At 43.4% G+C, this 19728-nt stretch overlaps 1 protein-coding gene across 3 annotated transcripts in view; it reads right to left on the reverse strand.

Moving 5' to 3' along the window:
* Window positions 1-1181: 1181 nt before the first annotated feature.
* Window positions 1182-19728, reverse strand: part of MXRA7 (matrix remodeling associated 7) — a 61502-nt gene continuing 42955 nt past the window's right edge. The window contains exons 4-5 of one of the 3 annotated variants that reach the window (XM_088661598.1): window positions 18270-18350; window positions 9595-11386 (exon numbers count right to left, since the gene is read on the reverse strand). In XM_088661598.1, coding sequence (XP_088517724.1) covers window positions 18317-18350 — 34 coding nt within the window. In that variant the 3' untranslated portion in view covers window positions 9595-11386; window positions 18270-18316. Of the gene's footprint in view, window positions 2274-9594; window positions 11387-18269; window positions 18351-19728 lie in introns of those variants that run through there. The other 2 variants (XM_035104560.3, XM_035104561.3) reach the window with 2 other exon arrangements.

A 19728-nucleotide genomic window follows, 5' to 3' on the forward strand; every position in this document is an offset into this window, starting at 1 on the left:
CAAACATGACGAAAGTGGTCACATCAGCAATAACTCATCAGAAAGTGCCCAACCAAATGGGACGATTTCCACGTAAATCATAATGGGATCTTAAAAAAAATACAAGATACAAAAAGTTAATAGCTGTAACAGTTATTAAACAAGACCCCGGGGCCAAGAGTCTGTTCCGCAGCCTCAGCTTTTGTGGCTGGAGTGCAATCCAGTTAATTCATTGACACTGCAATTGTAGCACCTTCCTGACTTGTCTTAAATGTTCAAGATGACTTGAGGCTGGCAAATTATAAGCAAAAGTTGTTTTGTGGGGAATGGGGATAATGCTGCCTAATGGTGCAAGTAGTAGCCACTACTGAAACACTTATCTTCAAAAGGATTTCTTTTCTATTGATGAACGAAATAGCATAGAATACCGTTGAAAAAACATTTTGCCTATGCTCTTCACCAAACTACAGGTGGCAATCTTATGCTCACTTGCTTAGGAGGAAGTCCTATGAAATCAATGAAGCTTTCAGTGAGCAACCCTCAGTAAGATCACACTGTTATAATACATGAATTGACTATTATTTAATGAAGATATCCCAGCATGTGTTCTTACACCCACAAAGTCCCTTTGAACAAGATGCATTTCTCTCCCACTGCTTAACAAGCTGTGGATTCATTTCCACATTCATGTAGATGTTATGTGTTGATTTTATCTCTGCCTTAAATTCTAAGCGGGTAATATTACTCATTTTATGATGCAGGGGCACAAATTTTTTAATTTTGGATTTTATTAATTTGTTGATAGCTTGTGATGCTTCTCCTTCTGAACAGCCATACTGGACTGGAGAATTGCAATGTGGACATTTAAAATAAATAAGAGTCTCCATCTTACTGGAGAATGCTGGGTCAATACATAACTATATTTTGAGAGTTCTTAAATGTGTCGTGGAGCATTTAGTTCAAAGGCTGTATGGCTTATTCCTACCAGGGGAACGCACGTGAAATTTGAATTGAAAACTAGAATAAAGTGTTATTTTAATCCTAGCCTGAGATCTTGGGGCAATCTCCCCTCCCCACTTCCTTTCTGCTGGCCTTATATTGAATAGCAGGAGAACAAATGCAAAGCCCATAGATGGTCCTTCTCACCAACAGCACATGCACACTCAGTGTCCCCCCCCTTTTGTATGTTAAACAAGAATGCATTTATTTAAGATATCAAGAATACATTTATTTAAGAAAACATAACAGGAAAACACACTTTTCATAAAGTTTCCTAATGTGCTTTTAGCAGTAAGGTAAAAGGCAAAGGTAAAGGCAGTATATCCATTTGTTGTTGTTGTTTAGTTGTTTAAAGTTGTGTCCAACTCTTCGTGACCCCATGGACCAGAGCACTCCAGGCACTCCTGTCTTCCACTGCCTCCCGCAGTTTGGTCAGACTCATGTTTGTAGCTTTGAGAACACTGTCCAACCATCTCGTCCTCTGTCGTCCCCTTCTCCTAGTGCCCTCAATCTTTCCCAACATCAGGGTCTTTTCCAGGGAGTCTTCTCTTCATTTATCCATTTATTAAATATTGTTGAGCATAGATCTTTATTTGTGAAAGTTTTAAGTTAATGTTTATCATCAGCTTAAAAAGGGGGGGGGGTTAGCCTTCCACAGCATCCATGAGAAAGTTTTGTCAACAAGTGTGTGAATTCTGGTAAATGCAATGCCAATTAAGAAAATGATATATTTGGAAATAAATGGGAGATAATATGTTGAGAAAGTAGCTGACATTATTTACTTTGCTGCCAGCAAATACAGTATATGTTTCTAACAACCATTTATTACCTAATTGGTTACATTATCTCAAAAGAGATTTCAAACAATTATCTTGTTTCAGCTGGGTTCGGAAACATTGAATCTTCATGCAGCACTAAGGTTATCTTCCCTCAATGCGAGTGTAACATTAATAATGTTGATTGGGACAGCAGTTGTTATATTCAAACAAAAAACCAGAGGACATTTTTCTTCTAGGAAAAATCAGTTCCCAAAATCAGAAAAAAAGCTAGTACTGAATATTTTAAATAGGTCAAACCGCAAACATTATCTTGTTCTATGCATTTTTGCTGAAAGTCCTGCAGCCTCCAGTGTGCTAAAGAATCAAAAAACAAACAGTGGTGAGGCTTGGTGACTTGTAGTCTACATGTCATAAAGTTTAAGCTGTTCTTTGATGTCAGTTTCAGACATCTCCCCAAAAGTTTCTGTTTTTTCCTTTAAGAGGGTGAAGATGGCAGTCAGTTGTTCTCTTTGGACCCTGCCAAGAAGAGAAGAACAATAACAGAGAGAGAAAATGGAGAAACCATTGCTTCATAAATTTACAATGCCTCTGAGCAGGGTTAATGGAGTCTGACACAATGCTTTCCAATACTACTACTTCTTCTGCAGTTGTATCTGGTGTCTCTGTGGTATGAGTACGATATCCCAGGGATATCCCCCATCCAGCATCAAAAGCAGGAATTGAGAACCTGTGGCCCTCCAGGTGTTGGACTCATCAGCCCCAGCCAGCTATCAACACCTGGATGGTACCATATTTCCCATCCCAGAACTAAAGTCTGCTTTATGGTAGGACATTTGAATGAAACCCTTCCCTAACATTCAGAATGGAAAATAGTAGGTGCCTCTGGGTGCGGGGGACCTTGGTTTCTAATCCCCACTCTGAGTGTGTTCATTTATAATAATTTATAATAATTATTATTATAAATTATAAATTATTATAAATTTATTATATAATAAATAATTATTACATAATTATTATAATAAATTATAAATTCCAGGTGGCGCTGTGGTTAAACCACTGAGCCTAGGGCTTGCTGATCAGAAGGTCAGCGGTTCGAATCCCTGTGACGGGGTGAGCTCCCGTTGCTTGGTCCCAGCTCCTGCCAACCTAGCAGTTCGAAAGCACGTCAAAATGCAAGTAGATAAATAGGAACCGCTACAGTGGGAAGGTAAACGGCGTTTCCATGTGCTGCTCTGGTTTGCCAGAAGCGGCTTTGTCATGCTGGCCACATGACCTGGAAGCTATACGCCGGCTCCCTCGGCCAATAATGCGAGATGAGCGCGCAACCCCAGAGTCGGTCACGACTGGACCTAATAGTCAGGGGTCCCTTTACCTTTATAATAATAATTTATTATTTATACCCCGCCAATCTGGCTGGGTTTCCCCAGCCACTCTGGGCAGCTCCCAGCCGAATGTTAAAAACACAATACAGCATTAAACATTAAAAACTTCCCTAAACAGGGATGCCTTTATTAACAGGAGGTGGTCTTTTCAGATACAAAAGGCTATTTCCCTGAATCCCACTGGTTCCAAAAAAACATGTTTATTTTTTAGTCTCAGAAATCATGGAAGCTAACCCATTAAGGTGCTATTTTACGTATCAAGGTGTTCACATAAAGAGATAGCTTCTTCAAGCAGAAAGAGAGGCACAACAGAGCAGTTGTTTACAGCAGGACTTCAGTTTAAAGGACAAATGTAATTTAGAGGGAAGTGATGGGATGTCTAAAAACATCTGTGACTTCAGGTTACTTCTCCCATCCCTTAGACCTTAGATGCTGGGCATGCTCTGTGACTTGTGGCATTTTTATATGTTCAGCTTGAACTTTACTTTGTAGAAACAAGCATCTCTGAAGTGTGTTACCCTTAAAAATAACTCTCGTCCCAAAACATACTTTTCTGATGGTCTCCTCCACTCTGAAACCTTGATGAACGGATCTAGCACTTATTCTTCATTGAAATTAGGGACAACTGGGGATTAATACTTTGCTATTCAGGAGTCAGTGAGCTTGCCATGAGGAGTTGAGCAGGGGTTCCAAAGGGATATGTGAGGTTGTTAGGGCAAAATTCTGGGTGCGAGAATGCTCAGCCACCCAGCTCATCAGGCAAGGGCCTGTGGTCGTTGCGGAGTATAAAAGGAAGGAGTCCAGCCACGATCCGGAGCAAACAGCAAGGTTTATTACTGCGCAGCAGGTTCAATGCCAGACTGAACACTATGAACAGGGCTGCAAGAACTTTTAAAAGTTCCCACCACCATCCCATAATGCACATCGAAAGCATCATACACACATCACTTGTGACAGGGTAAAATGTCAGAAAAGGGGAAGGTGCAAGGGGCATTAGCATACAGGTAAACAGGAGGTAAACAGGATTAACATAAGGTAACAATGCACGATGTCCCAGGACATTGATAAGCAAGTACCAGTAAGTATCCGGGAGGGGATCCTTGAGTACCTGGCCGGGGGGGGGGGGGGAACAATGGGTCCAGGTGTGTGTATTGCCTCTGGCTTTGGAGGGCCGGGAATGGCAGGAGATGGTACCTGTATGGATTATGGATATGCAGAGGAGCACCACCCTGGCTACGTGACCTCTTGCTTAAAGCATTATGGCTGTTCCCTGCATCCCTGAGAGCCCTTGGCCAGAGTTGCAAAAGGGGGTTTCATTTAGAAATACAGATACACGGTATTCATTCATAAAGAAATATGGTTACATAGAGTCTCAGGCAACAGAGAAAGGGTAGGAAAGGGAGCCTTTATTACACAGGGCTTGATCTTGAGGGGTTCGTGTTGGTGCGATACTAGAGTGGTGTTGTAGGATCAGGCGGGGTCCCCTTGAGGGCATTTGTGCCAATTTTGATTCCCAAATGAAGCCTCGTTTGGGTGCCCCCCCCCCTATAAAATTCCCTAACAGAGGTACAGAAGCAAGTTCAGTTTAAATGAACCTTCAAGGGTAAGAGGACATCTGCACAAAGTACTGTGATGCTTAAGTGCTGATATTTGCATATTTTATTTCAGAAAACCATAGATGTCTAACAGCACAGGTGAGATCTTTAATGTGGAACTCTCATTCTAAACATATTTTAGCAAAGGGGAGGGGAATACTAACAATAAGTCCTGCCCATTCGAAATCCCAGTACAGTCATCTTTCCCACCCTCCCATATAAAGAGAGAAACTAGTTCTGTCCACCACCACCCCCCCATTATGGAACACAAGTCAATCTTAAGGCACATCTGAATGGATAAAGCAACAGACTTCTTTGGAATGTTTTAAAGTCTATTGAGATATGAACTTCTATGGGCAAGAATCTTGCAAAATTATTGGGTTACACATGGCAACTGTACTCGTGTAAGAACAAGTACATTCGTGAATCTGCAGTTCAGATGAATGTCGGTTTCTTGATGTGGCAAAAGATGAAATATTGGTAAATTCAGAAAAAGACTGGATTTGGAACTAAGAGGAACTTCTGTAATCAATAGCAATGGATTAGATTTTTTTTAAAAGACCTCTGGCTTAAAAATGGATTTTCCACGGTTATGTTCCAAAAGAAATGTAAGTTTTCTTGTTACTTTTTTTTCTTCACTAAAAAGAGGATGTAGAACAGGACTGTATGTGTTGTATCCAATGCTGTGAGTGCAGAGTTATGCTCATGCAATGTGACTTACCCTTCCTCTCCTTGCACACCTTCAAAATTTGTTATGGGGTATTCTGCAATCCTCTGGAGCAAATTTTTCCGGCTGTATGCGGGGGATGGTTGAGGAGAGGAAGTATTGATTTGGAGGCTGAAGTCTCCTGTGCTAGTGGAAGAGCAGTCTAGGCTATGAGCAGAAGCCTATGGACCAGCCTATACAAAATGTGGTTTTCCCCTTGACATATTCTTCTACGGAATGAGTGGCAGAAGTTGCAAAAGCAGAGAGGAAGATGTGTGCAGGTGGACTGAGTGTGCCATGAGACAATAGTAGCTTGGGGGGTGGGGTGGGGTTAGTGTGGGAAAACAGAAAAGCATATCTCCTGTCATGCTCAATTTCAACAGCAGACATATTGGTGTGTGTGGTTTTAGCACACACACACACATGAAAACATAATGTGACTGAGCATCACATAGCTTGGCCCATAGCCATTGCTGTCTGAGAGAAATGGTTACCATTTTTAAAATACAGTAGTTTAGTAACTATCCCTGCTGAGGAGAACACACAGTGGTGGAACACTCTGTTCACAGCTACCCATTGCATAGATTTCATTATACCTGTGACTTGGGTTTAAAAGTTCATTGCCCTGATCATTCAGAAGACTTCTCTATTATAGCCAAGCCTCCAGTACTGATTCATGGTGACAGATACTCTTATACATTCCAGATTAGGTACTATGGGTGTAGCCAGGACTTTTATTTGGGGGGAGGGGCACCAGAGGTGTAGCAAGCCCTAGGTAGTACCCGGTGTGGAATTTTTTTTTGTTCCCCCCCCCCCCACGCAGCTCTGGCTTTGGTGAAAAGTGAAAAACATGAATTGCAAAAAACCCTAGAGCTTACAGGAAAAAACTGACTTCAGATATGAAATCAGAATTGAAAGAACATATAAGAACAGTTGAAAAATCTCATGCAACAGGGGGGGGGGAAATGGTTCCCCAGTGGGGGACGCCGAGTGTCACCCCCCCTCCAGGGTGGCACCCGGGGTGACCCGCCCCCTTGCTACGCCACTGGGGGTGGCCAAAGTTGTTGGGCTTTTTTATAAAAAAGGAAATAAAAGTTGTTGAGCTTTTCTTGGGAAATAATGGGTAAAAATACGCTGTACTGTAAATAGGACATGGGGGTGGAGGGGGAGGCTTCTGCTGGGAGGGCAGAACCTCAGATAATTGAGCACTTTCAGTGCTTTTCAATAATATTTGTGTATGCCTATGGGTACAGGAGATGGAGAGGACAGGGGGAGGAAATGAAGTGACAGGCAGCCTTTCATGTGAACACCACCAAATCCTTACCTACTTTGGAATGAGGCATCACTTATTTCCAGTTTTGGACTGCTCTTTTGTGCAAGCATGGTAGATCACAAAAGGTGTATGTGCACATATAAACAAATATCCATGGATCTCAGGTTTCCTGGCTTGGAGCAAAACACACACACACACACACGGACGGACGGACGGACGGCTGCTGTTTTGTGCAAATCTGATAGATTGAGGAAAAATAATAAGAAAGCTGTGTGCTTACAGGTAAACAAATACCAGTGTGCACGCTCATAGTGACCTCAGGCAAGGCCAGCCCACCCCACCCATGAAGTGGTGTGCAGTAGCTGCCTCAGGTAGCAGAAGCCAGCCTCATGGATGCCTCCTGCCACTCCCCCACCTCTGCCAGAACAGCGGTGCCAGTATAGCTGCTGATCTCCTGCTGGTTTCCTGCAAGATCTTGCAAGATCTCACCAAAGTCTTGCAAGATGTCAAGGAGAGCAAAAGTGCTCATGAGATCTGGGTGAGATCCTGCAAGCTCTTTCAGGGAATCGGCACCAATGCCAGCACTGCTTCTCCACAAGAGAAGGTGAGTGTCCCTCTGGTGGTGGTGTGGCAGAGCAGGGTGGCACTTCCTGTTTTGCCTCAAGTGGAAAAATGAGACGTACCACCCCAGACCTCAGGATTCCAGAACTTACAGCTGTCAGTTTTGAGGGAAGGCAGGCAAGAACCCACAGTCCAGGTGGGGCTCACTAGCTCGGGGAGGAGGTGTGTGATTCCTCAGCTGGAGTAGGCTTAGGACAGGTGAGGGTCACATGTGTCATCAAGCCCAGAAGGTATAAAAGGAAAGCCGTCCTGGCCAGGCCAGCGTCTTTGCTGGGAATAGCTCTCTGGACAGATGATTTGGACTCGGATAATTCTATGCCCTTGTTGGCTACTCTCATTAAAAAAGAAGAAGACAGGAATAGGAATATCTCTTGTACTGCAACTTCAGGTTCTGGTCTTCATATTTTGTGTGCTATTCAATGCTACTTACAATCAGAGAAGATCTATTGAAATCTGTTTGTTATGGTTTATTTAGATGCTGCTTTTTGGCCCCAAAACTTAAGTCTATGGATTTCAGTGGGCCTGCTCTGAGGATGACTGAACTGAATAGCATCCTTTGTGTGCTGATTCAGCATTTTTACATCCGGATGCGGAAGATTTAGCATCTACCAGTCACTGCTGCTCCACTAGAATGCCAGCTTGGTGTCTAGATTTTTGGAATCCAAATAACATTCTATAACTAATTGATACTTCTTTCTTTCCTTAGCCCCAAATATTGGGGGGGGGTGTGGAGAGATCATTTTTATTGGGACCTTGGAGTGGATGAAATGGGCTTACACTTTTTCTGCCTCTTGCTGTACTCCCAGTTATGATTGCCCCCACCCTTGGTGCAGCTGTGTGGAGGTGGTGGTGGTGGAAGAAAAGAAGCAGATAAAAAGGTAGTACTATTTGGAAAGAGAAGGGTTAAAATGGTAGTCTTGAGTAGGAACAATGAAGCTGCCTTATATGAAGTGAAGCCACTGGTCTATCCAGTAGCTGATGTCATCAGGTGGGTCCCTGCAGCTTACTCAGAAGAAGAGGCAATGGGGAGGTCAGCACTGTGCAAACACACTGGCGTGAGCATGGTATTAACTCCACTGATGCATTTGTGTGGAATCAACCTCCCTACAGCCTTGCCCTTCCCTCTCTCCCTCTTGCTAAGCAGCAGCAACAACAACAACTCACCTGCACAGAGATCAGGTAGTAAGCACTTCTGCCCACCACTGAAGCCATCTAACTCAATATTGTCCACACTGACTAGCAGCTCTTTCCAGGATTTCCAGTTGATGTTTCCCCAGCCTTGTCTGAAGTTGCCAGAGAATGAACCTGTCCTAGAACCTCTTGCATGCAAAACATGCGCTCTTCCACTGAGTTACCGTTCTTCCCACAAGAACCTAGAAAGATTCCTAAAGGGAGTGAGGGAGAAATCATAGAGAAGCCATAGCAAAAGAAATGACCAAAGCACCACTTAATCAGACCACACCCAGCCTATACAGGCCAGAGTAGCTGTGCAATGGGAACAGATGTTCCAGAAACATTTGGCCTTGTATGCCACTATTTTTTCCTTTCGGTGTTAGACTTTGTGCTTATTTTTAAGATGTTGTGTTAGTTAATCTAAATTGTTTTATGCAAAGTTGTATGGAGTGATCTTTTCATTGATGCATTGATCATTGACACTAGGGTTATCTGTAACTGAGGGAAGGTCTTGTTCTCCTTCATCTTTCTGGTTTAACCCTATGTTCATTGAGCAGAGATGCCATCCAGATGCAGCCTTATTCTCTATTTCCAACTTTGCTTGGCTTGGTGCTGTCTCAACCTTCCCCCTCAACCACTTTTCGGCTGCCCAGAGGACAACCCATCCACATGTGCTCATATTCAATCCACTGTTAACACTGCTCACCTATGTGAAATGTGAACAGGCCCAGAGAGCACATGACATGCAAAAGCATGAAAGGAAGTTTTTGAGGGCAGCAAGGTGGTGGCGGGAAGAGATGCCTGTAAATTTGTGCCCTGCCTACTTTTAACCCAACATAAACTGATAGCTTGAATTTGCTCTTTTAGAATACCTACTTCTCATACCATTCCTTCAAAGATGAGACTGTCTTCTAGTTGTTAATCTTGGGCATTAATTATGGTATTGTTTTCCAAGGAGGATATAATGGATGCTCTTTGAAGTATTCCCCCCTCCCTCCCCCGGGGTAATATTTGAAACAAACCAAGTAGTTCGAGGGTGGAAAGGCATGGAAAGCATGGACATTAACAAACACAATGACCATTCATATAAACTATTTAAAGGTTTATTGGACTGAATAATGGCAATATACATTTTAAGCCACTAGAAATTACAGCCCTATGTATATAAGATCCACCTTCACATTTAGAAAAAAAATGTAAAAAATACCCAGACAGCCATTTTTGTTATTATTGAGGAGATAGCTTTGCTCACTGCCACTAGTAATATTCCTTGTACAATAGACGTATTGCTGTATACTGAGACATTATATTGTATATAAGGCATTCTTTGCATAGTTAATGCTGTTTGGAACACTGAATCTGTCGATGTGAGTTGGAGGCAGAATGGTTGCTAACAGGTTTTTCAAAGCCGAGTGTCCTTATACATATCTGTATATATAAATAGGATTCAATTGCAAACTGTATTGCTAGTGAAAACATACAGAAGCAGAAGCTTAGACTTAAAAAAAAAGCCAAACTTCCCACTGTTTCCTAAATAAGCCCTTGAAAAAGTTATGCTAGGGGGGGGGGGGAACATCCGCCCCAAACCTAGGTGCCCCAAAGAATGATTGACTAAACAATTTCAAGTATTGTCTGCATAAGTTATCATTTTTAAAAGCAGCTTGGGTTTGATATATTATTAAGCATCAAATCAGTCTGCCCTCAAAACATGAAGAAAAAACAGGAGTATGGGGGGGGGAGAGAATTCCTGCCTAAAATGGTAATTCTACAAAACAGGAAGTGACATCAATATTGTCCTGAAATACTACCTTTGTGGAGGAAAAGACTTATAAAACCAGTGTAGGCTTACAGTAATTGATGGTTTCCAGCCACTAAGGCCCATCAAATGTTATTTTCTGTATGGGTTAATAATCTGATAAATCTTTCAGGGAAGTTAAAAAAAGATGTAACAGTGTGGTGTCAGGGAGAAAAGAAAACAAGGATCTTTGAGGTTACTCGGGAAGTTTATAATTAATATTTCAAGAGTTGCCTTATATTTCATGGATTACATTTTCTAACTCTGTTATTGGGGACAGGAAGCAACCGCTAAGTAAACAGAGGTGTTGGCTATTGAGCATTAATGATGCTCAGACCTCATGATGAAAATCAGTCATGAACTATTACACTAAGGCGGCAATCCTGTATATCCATTTTGCTGGGAGTAAGCCCCATTGAGTACACATGCCTAGGAGTGCATTCTTATCTCTCAAGATTCATCCTACCTCAGATGGAGGACTGCTTCGTCTTCAAAGGGCTATGAAGCAAGACAGGCTAAACTAAAGTCTACATCCTTCCACCATCCACAAACCTTCACAATGCTTTATATCTCAATGCATTGTCTTCAAGGATATAAAGGGAGCTTTTGGTCCTAGGCGGAGGGGTGGAAAGGGACCAAATAGTTTGATATTGTATCTCTGGACTGGCTGATGCAATGGGCAACCTTTGTCCATGCTATCTAAACGGAATATCTCGGGTTTTAATTTTGGATACAGCGGATATGGAGTGGTTGTCACAACAAAGTGCATTCATGAGTTTTACTTTGACATCCAAGAACAGCACCCTCAAAATGTAACTTCTGTAACTTTCTCTAGCCCACATAACTCTTGGGATCAAGCCACACAGATTCTTTACGGTCTCAATATTACAAAGGTTTATTTCTGAGGAACTCAGCTTCGCTCAGCCAAAGAGAAAGTCCCGTATTTTGAGGGGTTATTTATTTTTCGGTTATGTATGTGTATCAGGTTGGTTTGGGGTTTGTTTGTTTGTTTCTCAAGCCTTTAATGATGCCCAAGGGAAAGCCTTAGGAAGAGTTTAGGGATAACTTCATATAGTCTTCAGTTCTGCAAAGGAAACAAGAAGAAAAATAAAGAGGATACATTTCAGTCATGTCGCCTTCTGTGGCTTGCTTTCTTACTACTACTTTCTGAGATAAGTGGAGGAAAAGAACCGAGTTTAGGGAGGGAATTTGAAGGAAAGTTTCTGAACCACCCAGGCACACACACACAGTGATTAGCAGAAGGGGTGCCTCAAGGTTTAAGGCATTTGCTTCATCATTTGCAGCAGGGTAGTCTATGCCCAAGAAAGTGAGAACTATACCTAGAAACCTCTTATTTTGTGCCAGGCATATTCCAAGTTCTAGCCCTGCAAACTGAAAACATGCAAGGATCCATGTAAAACCAAATTAGTATGTCTCAGTGTCCCACCTCAAACATTTCCCCCTTGGGATATCCCAAGAAATGTGGGTCATTTGACCAAATACACTATGTTTCATAATATAGGTCTATGAACAGATTCAGGCAGGCCATACATCGCTGGTGCCGGCACTTCTCACACATTACGGATTTGTGTTAGCCTTTCCACGGTTGACAGAAGCAGTTTTTACTGACCCAGGAAACTGGAGCTTGCAACGTAGGGAATTACTGCAGCACATAGCTTTAACCAATCTCATTTCTGCTGGCAACCCTTTCCTAAAAATATGCACATCCCAGCATAATTTCCTTATCTCTCTCCCCCCCCCCAACTGCATACATTTTTTATAAAAATAAAAAACTGACTTGGTTCATAAATATTTTGAGAGCATGTGGTTGCTAAGGTTTGCTATTGAGGCAATATGGGTACTGGTAACCATTTATCATAGACAGCAGTGGACAAGATGTATACTCACCCATGTCTTATATATCAGACAAAATGAGTTTACACCCAATTGTCCAGTATAAAAAGATACAGGCTATAATCTTCTTTATGCTGGAAATAATATCTTAATAATTTACAAAGGGCAGCATAGTTCAGTCACACTCAGTTGTTTATTGTTCCCCTTTTATAGATTGAATAAAAGAAAAAGAAGCAAAATGTATGAATCCAAGATCATTTATACCGGTGTTGACTTACTGAAGTTAATGAGGCTAAAGCAATGGAAATGATCATGAAATAGCTCCACTAGGTTGCAGTCAACATAATTAAGGAACTGGTGTGCCTGCCCTTAAACCACTTTTACCTCATTTGGGTCAAAGGAGCTTAATGGCTTAAGAGACAGGCAGACAGCATTTGAATGCCATTACACTCTTCAGAAATGGTCCTTTCCCCAAAGTAGCTTTGGGATCAACAGATTTAATGACCTCAGCTTGTCATGTCAAGTCTTTTTCAGCTGTTGGACCACACAACAGTTCTCTTGATGAGAGAACATTTGTGTAAGGCATTTTATTCACTTTGTCATTTCAACTGAAACAGTTCATCCCAATCTTAAGACAAACATTAATGTCAGCATCAGTTGGCTTGGCAATGTGAGCAGCATCATGCAAAAGAGAGTTCCACATGCTTTTTGATTCCAGCTTTGTGGACAGTCACTGACTTTCGTGTTTTAGGGAAACAAAATGACATTCAGTTGTTCTATGAAATTCTTGATGCATCTTCTCCATGCATAGGGAAAGGAGGGTACCTACATACCACACTTTTAGGGAATACAGAAAAAATATTTTGACCATGATCACCCCAAAATGCACATTTCTGGACAATTCACTAACAGCCCAATCTACCCATTCAAGCCAATATACTTAGATTTTACTACAGACATCAGGAATTGCATTAGCTAACGTGTTGCTATGCAAGCAATTCATCTGATGTAATGTTAGCTAACTTTGCATGGCATAGATCTGAAATACTGTACAAGTAGGGAGATCATAGTCCCTTGATGGCTCCCAGTTCTCCCATTCAGTATTTTTCTGCAGCCCCCTAATCAATTCATCCCCTTCCCTATCACTTGTTGACACAGCAAAACACGCATAAGTTAGCAGATGGGGAATGACATCAACTGCCTGGAGAAGGATCAGTACAGCACAGAAGATATGAGAAGGAAATTCTGTGAAGGATTGCCAGGTGCGGCACAGATAAAGAACAAAAAGACCAGGGGAGAACTAGAAGCTGAGCAGAAATGGAAAATTTCCAAAGCTCAAAGCAGCATTCCCACTGCCCCTCTGTTTCCTCTATGCCTTCCTAGCACAATCGGAAAGAAGAGAAATTTTGGGCCACTAGCTAAAAGACACCATGAGTTGTATCCAATTAAATTATACTCAGAGGAGATCCATTGAAATAGATGCACCTATGTTAATTTCAGTGGGTGTTCTCTCATGATTCCCCCTTATATGAATGGTTTTATTGGAAAATTTGCATGCAGGTTAATGATAGTTTCTAGAGAAATGGCTATGCTGACTGCAGTAAGCCTCCGCCACCTTGGGTCTCAAGATTCCTGCTGCTTCTTCCCCACCCTTGAGTGCTCTTACCGTGCTGCAAAAGATGAAAAGCAAAAGAAGGAACAGAAACTTACCAGCCTCTCTTATCCCAAAGAAGCACCATGCTGGACAGGAAAGCAAAGCTGCTGATAAAGGACTGGGAGGAGAAGGACAAGGCAAGCAGCGAAAGGGCAAATGACAACAGGAAGAGAAGGTATTTACCATCCCAAGGCTACACACACAAGGAATCGGCAAGCAGATATCACGGGAGGAGCAAGCACAGGGGGGAAGCATGCACTGGGGAGCAGGATTGGCAGAGGCCAAAAAGGCACCTGCTCCAATGTATACCCTACCCCTTGGAAAGCCTAGCTGTGTTTGTGGAAGGGGGACTTGGCAAAAGCGCCTTAGCTGCTTTGATTGATTCTCTGCAACCGCTTCTTTCTTTTGGCATATTCGGAGGAGCTGTCTCAAGATGACGTGTTTGTGCAGCCTGCAGTGATGCAACAGTGATGCTTTGTGTCCAGAAAGACAAACTTGTATGTTGTCCTTAAAAACAGGACACAAGCAGACCCCCAAATGGGAAATTCTTGCCCTACCCTGTGGGATTTCACCAAGAGGTTGTGGAGCACTAACATTTAGATCCAAAGCTGAGAGTTCTTCCTGTTGTATGAATTTTGAGTTTCAGAGTGTTGTGCACAAATCTGCTGCAAGCTTTGGCCAATGTATCTTAAATGAAGGGCAGGTCAAGCAGGAGGGCTGCACCCACTCCATTCTCCTCTTCTTCACTTGGAGTTAAACTAGGGCAAACACACAGCTATTGGTGAGAGTAAACACAACCACCTTGCATCCATCTTCCCACTGCCGTAATGTCTAGTAGAACGTATAAAGGCTGCAATCTGCAATGCCAAAATCATATACATTCCCCAAGCTGCATAATTGGGAGGTAGGAAAACATGAGATCATGATGTCACAACACAAGGTACGTTCTACTACACATTAGAGAAAGAGAAGTGGAGCTAGATGCAGAGCTGCACGTTTCATTGGCAGCTGCACGTTTCCTATGATGTCTAAGTCTGGCCGTCAGAAAACTGCTTTGGGGTTGTCGGTACCTGGAAACAACAGCACCTGATACGGTACTATCAAATGGTGCTTACATCAGAATGGCACTTTGTTGATATTTCCCAGGAGGGGGGAAATTCAGAAAGCATCCTGACCTTCATCGCTCTTTCAAAACTCACTGGGTTGTATCAGCCCAGGTCCTGCCCAGAGCAGACCCGCTGAAATTACTGGAACGTAGTAAGTCACGGTCATTAATTTCAACAAGTCTACTCTGGTGACCAAGAAAACCTGTGTTTCTAGACCCTTGCTTAACTACACAGAACAACTTATGTTGGTTTATACCTTGCTAACTGCCTAGGCTTCCTCACCACCACCCTCAAGCTACAATGCCAAGGTTTCCCTGGGAAGAGGGACTGGTTGAGAAACCAGTTCCAATCTGGTGTGGCTTTGCCACCATAATACAAAAAAAGGTGAAGGGTTTTTGCAGAGAGGCTTTCCAAGATCTACAGAGGGCGCCCCAACACCAGGAATCTCACATTCTCTTCCCGGGGGGGGGGGGGAGTAAAAATGAAGCGTAATAACTAGAAGACTGGAAAGGACAGAGTCCAAAATCATATCCTGCTTTGAATGGTTGCATCCTTCAGGATTAACTCCTAATAGGACCAGAGATGCATAAAGTATAGTTCACAAATCACTTACTGAGGCTGTTTCTAAAATGCACCCTTTAGACTTCCAGATAGGCAGGTAGGTGGAAGTGCATAAGAGGAGAAAAGGTAATGCTTTATACGTAAATATAGAATGTGGAACCCATTTGAAATCATGAGCATTTCTAGGCTGGTTTGTTCCCTTGACACCGAAGGGACTACTAACTTAAGTGGATGTGGAAGTTTGCCACTTGAAGCGGCTTCTGGGCTGCAGGCTTTGGCCACAACCTAGAACCTAGTCACTTACTGCAGGGCAGCTTCATAGATTTTTACTGGGGTATCTGCAACACTGAGAAGGTTGGCATCAAGGACGCTTGCTGAAGCCCATGCCCCAGCAGGAGGCTTGCTTCCAATCCCTGGCTGCTGTTTCTTCTTGCTGCCTGTTCACCTGCCCTCTTAGAGTGAGCAAGGAGAAGGGGCAGCAATGCCTTGCACTCATTCTCTTGGGCAGGGTTGCCTGTTGGGCCCCAAAGGAAAGGCGTGTTGTGGCAACAATGGCGAGGGAGAAAGGGGTGGGTGCGCTTAGGGAAGGGAGCCCATGGAGAGCATCTTGCCCCCTAGGGGCCCTTGAATTGGCACTGGACACAGATGCTGATCCTCAGCTACCATGACAAGTTATGAAATGGAGCTAAGCCAAGAGGACAAAAAGTATTGAGGAGCCAGGCAGGCAGAGCCTATGCAGTGCAGCTGGATTCCTTGCAGTCCTCTATTGTTTGCTTCTTCCCTAATCTTACCATTTGGCTTGTCACTGCTCTTGACCCCTGCTGGATCCTATGTCATAGCTTGCCCTTCATCTTCGGTTCTTACTCTCTGTTCCTGGGGCTGTATCTTTCCCTGTTTGTGCTGCAATCTTGAAAGCTTTAACCTTGGCTTGATGTCCTGGCTGAGTAAACATTGGCATGATCATAATCCATAGTCTTCAGCTACCTTCAAGCTTTGCTGTTCCTGCCTATTTCCTTGGCCTCTGACTTGAACGAGTTCCGAACGCATCCCTTACATGTGAAGTGTTGAAACATTTTCCATTTGTGCTTTAATGGTTAAATCAGAAAGCTGACATGACCAGGACACTCCTTGAATTTTCTCCCTGTTGCCAGATTTTGAACTGGCCCAGATAGTTGCCCCTTGAACAGCAGTTTTATGTGGAGCAATTAGCAGTGGATACTGATTAGCTCCACGACATGAAAAGCTTCACTTGCTGATGCCAAACCTACGTTAAAGGCAGAGAAGCAAGCCAGAGCTGCTGTAGCTGTGTGGCTAGGTTCAAGTCTCATTTCTACCATAGACTCAAAAGGCAAACAATTCTCTCATCTCTACTCTCCATCTCAAGAATACTATTGATCTTCCTTACTGGGTTGTTTCAAGGATTGTTGAGATAATGCATGTTTCTGAGCACTTGGGAAGTACTGTATGAATGCTAAACAATAATGATTTTCAGAAAAGCTTGTTCTTCAGTATGAGAATTTCTGGAGCTGTTGGGCAAATGGTCCCTTTAATAACTACCCTCTTGTTTTCATGACTGCACAGCAAGCTAAGCCCCAGATGTAGTTGCTGCGTAGTGTCTACATAAGGCAGCCGTCCCCAACATGGTGCCCTCCAGAGGTTCTGGACTACACTTCCTATGATCCCTGACCACTGGCGTTGCTGATTCAGGCTGATGGGAGTTGTAGTCCAAAACACCTAGAGGGCACCAAGTTGGGAAAGGCTGATTTAAGCCAAAATTGCAACTATTAGATTGTAAACAACACAGCAAAACTGTGGCAAAGGATATTAGTGGACTGGGGTCAGTGTGTCCTATAATGCAAACATCTTTCAATATTGAAAACCCAGGGCCCAATCCGGTAAGCACCATAAAACCCCACTGGTGTCAATGGGAGAGATTTCAGCATGTGCATAGCTTTGGGGGTGCTACGGTAGTTAAAAGAGCACAAGCTCTGGAGTAGAAAATGGCCTTAGGCAAATGATTGTATCTCAGCCCCTAACTGATACAGTCGTACCTCAGAAGTCAAACGGAATCCATTCGGGAAGTCTGTTTGACTTCCAAAATGTTCGTAAACCAAGGCGCAGCTCCTGCAGCCAATCGGAAGCCGCAGAAACCGCATCGGATGTTCGGGTTCCAAAGGAAGTTCGCAAACCGGAACACTGACTTCCAGGTTTGCGGTGTTCGGAAGCCAAAACGTTTGACTTGCAAGGCGTTTGACTTCCGAGGTACGACTGTAATATCATCCTGCTGCATGTCTTTCATTTTGGGTGGACAGTTCCTTCAGGCAGAAAAGACGGCCATATTACTACAATCAGAAACTCTACCTAATCCTGAATGGAAGGAAGTTCTGCCCAGCTCATAGCAATTTGATGTAAATGTTCATTTTCAAATTTGGGAGGCAAGTTTGCTGTACTCAAATGAAGTCAGAATGTGGATTCAGAGATCTGATTGTTATTTTTAATTCTGGCTGCTGCCTAGGAGGAGTAAGCCGCAGAATGGAAAATAAAGGCCAGTGAATGTCCCACTAGGGAAGGCCGGTGTATCCTGTTCCATCACATTGATTTGTGGTGCTCATGGTAAATGAAATGGGGCACAGAGGGGAAGGAGACTAATTCATTAGTTATGAGGAGGGAGGGGGGAAGTGGGAGGTGCGGGGACCGGGGGGGGGGGAGGAACATGGTCAACTTTAGTTTCAGATCACATTAGCAGAGGTTATAGGTGGTACCACTAATTCTAAGAAGCATCGTCTCCTTACCAAAAAGATTTGTAAGAATGTTTGTGGCCGAGGACCTAAGGTACTTGCTACAGGGATGTGAGGTCAGAGGTCAGCTCAATCCTGTAATATAAACGCAGCAAACCTGGGTCACATCAACATGGCAGTACTGTCAGGCAGTCCTTGACTGGGGTGGGGCTGAGGGGTAAGGCTGTTGTGTTTGCACGCAAGGGATTGGGGGGGAGGACAGGACTGGGTTTTCATGGCTTCCCTCATCTGATTCAGTGCATCTCCTTACCTGAGGGCAGCCCTGCCCCAACAAACCAGCTAGAAAGAAGGATTGTTTGAAGAAGCCTGAAATGAGAAATTGCTGATGCCACAGCCAGCACTCAGAGGTGGGGCAAGGACGGGGGAAGAAGAAAAGAAACAAAACCAAGAGCTTGGGAAAAACAAAAAAAAACACAGACACACAAAATATGGCACATTGACAAGAAACAGAGAATCCGTTAGAAGAAATGCGACAATCTGCCAATGCCAATTAGTGCAGGAGGCTGGAGAGGGGTTTGCAAAGGGCTCTGCACGGAGGCAGCAAGCATCAAGGATCCCAGCCCAGGTGAATTCTAGAACGGAAAAGCGTGGCACAGGAGAAAATGCTGTCAACCAGGAAGCAAACCACCCTTTGTAACACTGACATTGCAACCCAGGACAGGGAGAGGTGGCAGGCTACATGCTCAGCCCTTAGGAAAAAGTTGTCCCGTAGAACTGCTTGCCTTCCTGTTAAATGGAAGGTCAGAGGAACAGTCACTGAACCACCTCCATGATGGAGGCAAGAGAATCTCACCTGGTTGTTCTTACATCAGTCCTCTTGCGTTTTTGGTTAAATTAGCACCTGCAGGGATGGGAACATGATGGCCCTCCAGAGATTGTCGGACCCACCAGCCTCAGACAGCAGGACCAGGGATGACTGGGGTTGGGAATCCAACAGGACTGGAAGGGTCATTGATCTACCCAATGAATGATTGTGGTCTATAGAGCAGACCTGCACATCATACAGGATATCATATGTGGTATATGGGGTGGCCATGTGTCCTACTTCACAGAGGATGGTCCTCTGTTTGAAGGTGTCCTCTAATTGAGAGTTTTCTGGTCCAAATCTGGTTTAAAGGTAAGGAACCAAAACAAGAGAGTGCAGTTACTTTGAAGTTGCCCATCAAGGGCCATCCCAGACTATGGTGAGAAGTATTGTATTTCTATTTAAATTATTTCTATCTCTCCCCAGCAAAATTTTAGTCAGCAATGCAAGGTCAATAGAGCAATGGGATTCCAAAGTCAGTAGAGCAACACATTAGCCACCTGGAGCCTCTTTTACCTGCTGATGCATCCCTGAAAAGCTAGTTAAACAGTTGGATCTTTCATTTTGGTATTAATGGAAGAGGTAGAGAAAACCTGGTATGAATGAGAGCCTAACAGGTACTTGAATTATTACCAACAGAGGAAGGAA

This window comes from Zootoca vivipara, chromosome 2 (assembly GCF_965207765.1).
Source record: "Zootoca vivipara chromosome 2, rZooViv2.hap1.1, whole genome shotgun sequence".
NCBI classification, from domain to species: domain Eukaryota; kingdom Metazoa; phylum Chordata; class Lepidosauria; order Squamata; family Lacertidae; genus Zootoca; species Zootoca vivipara.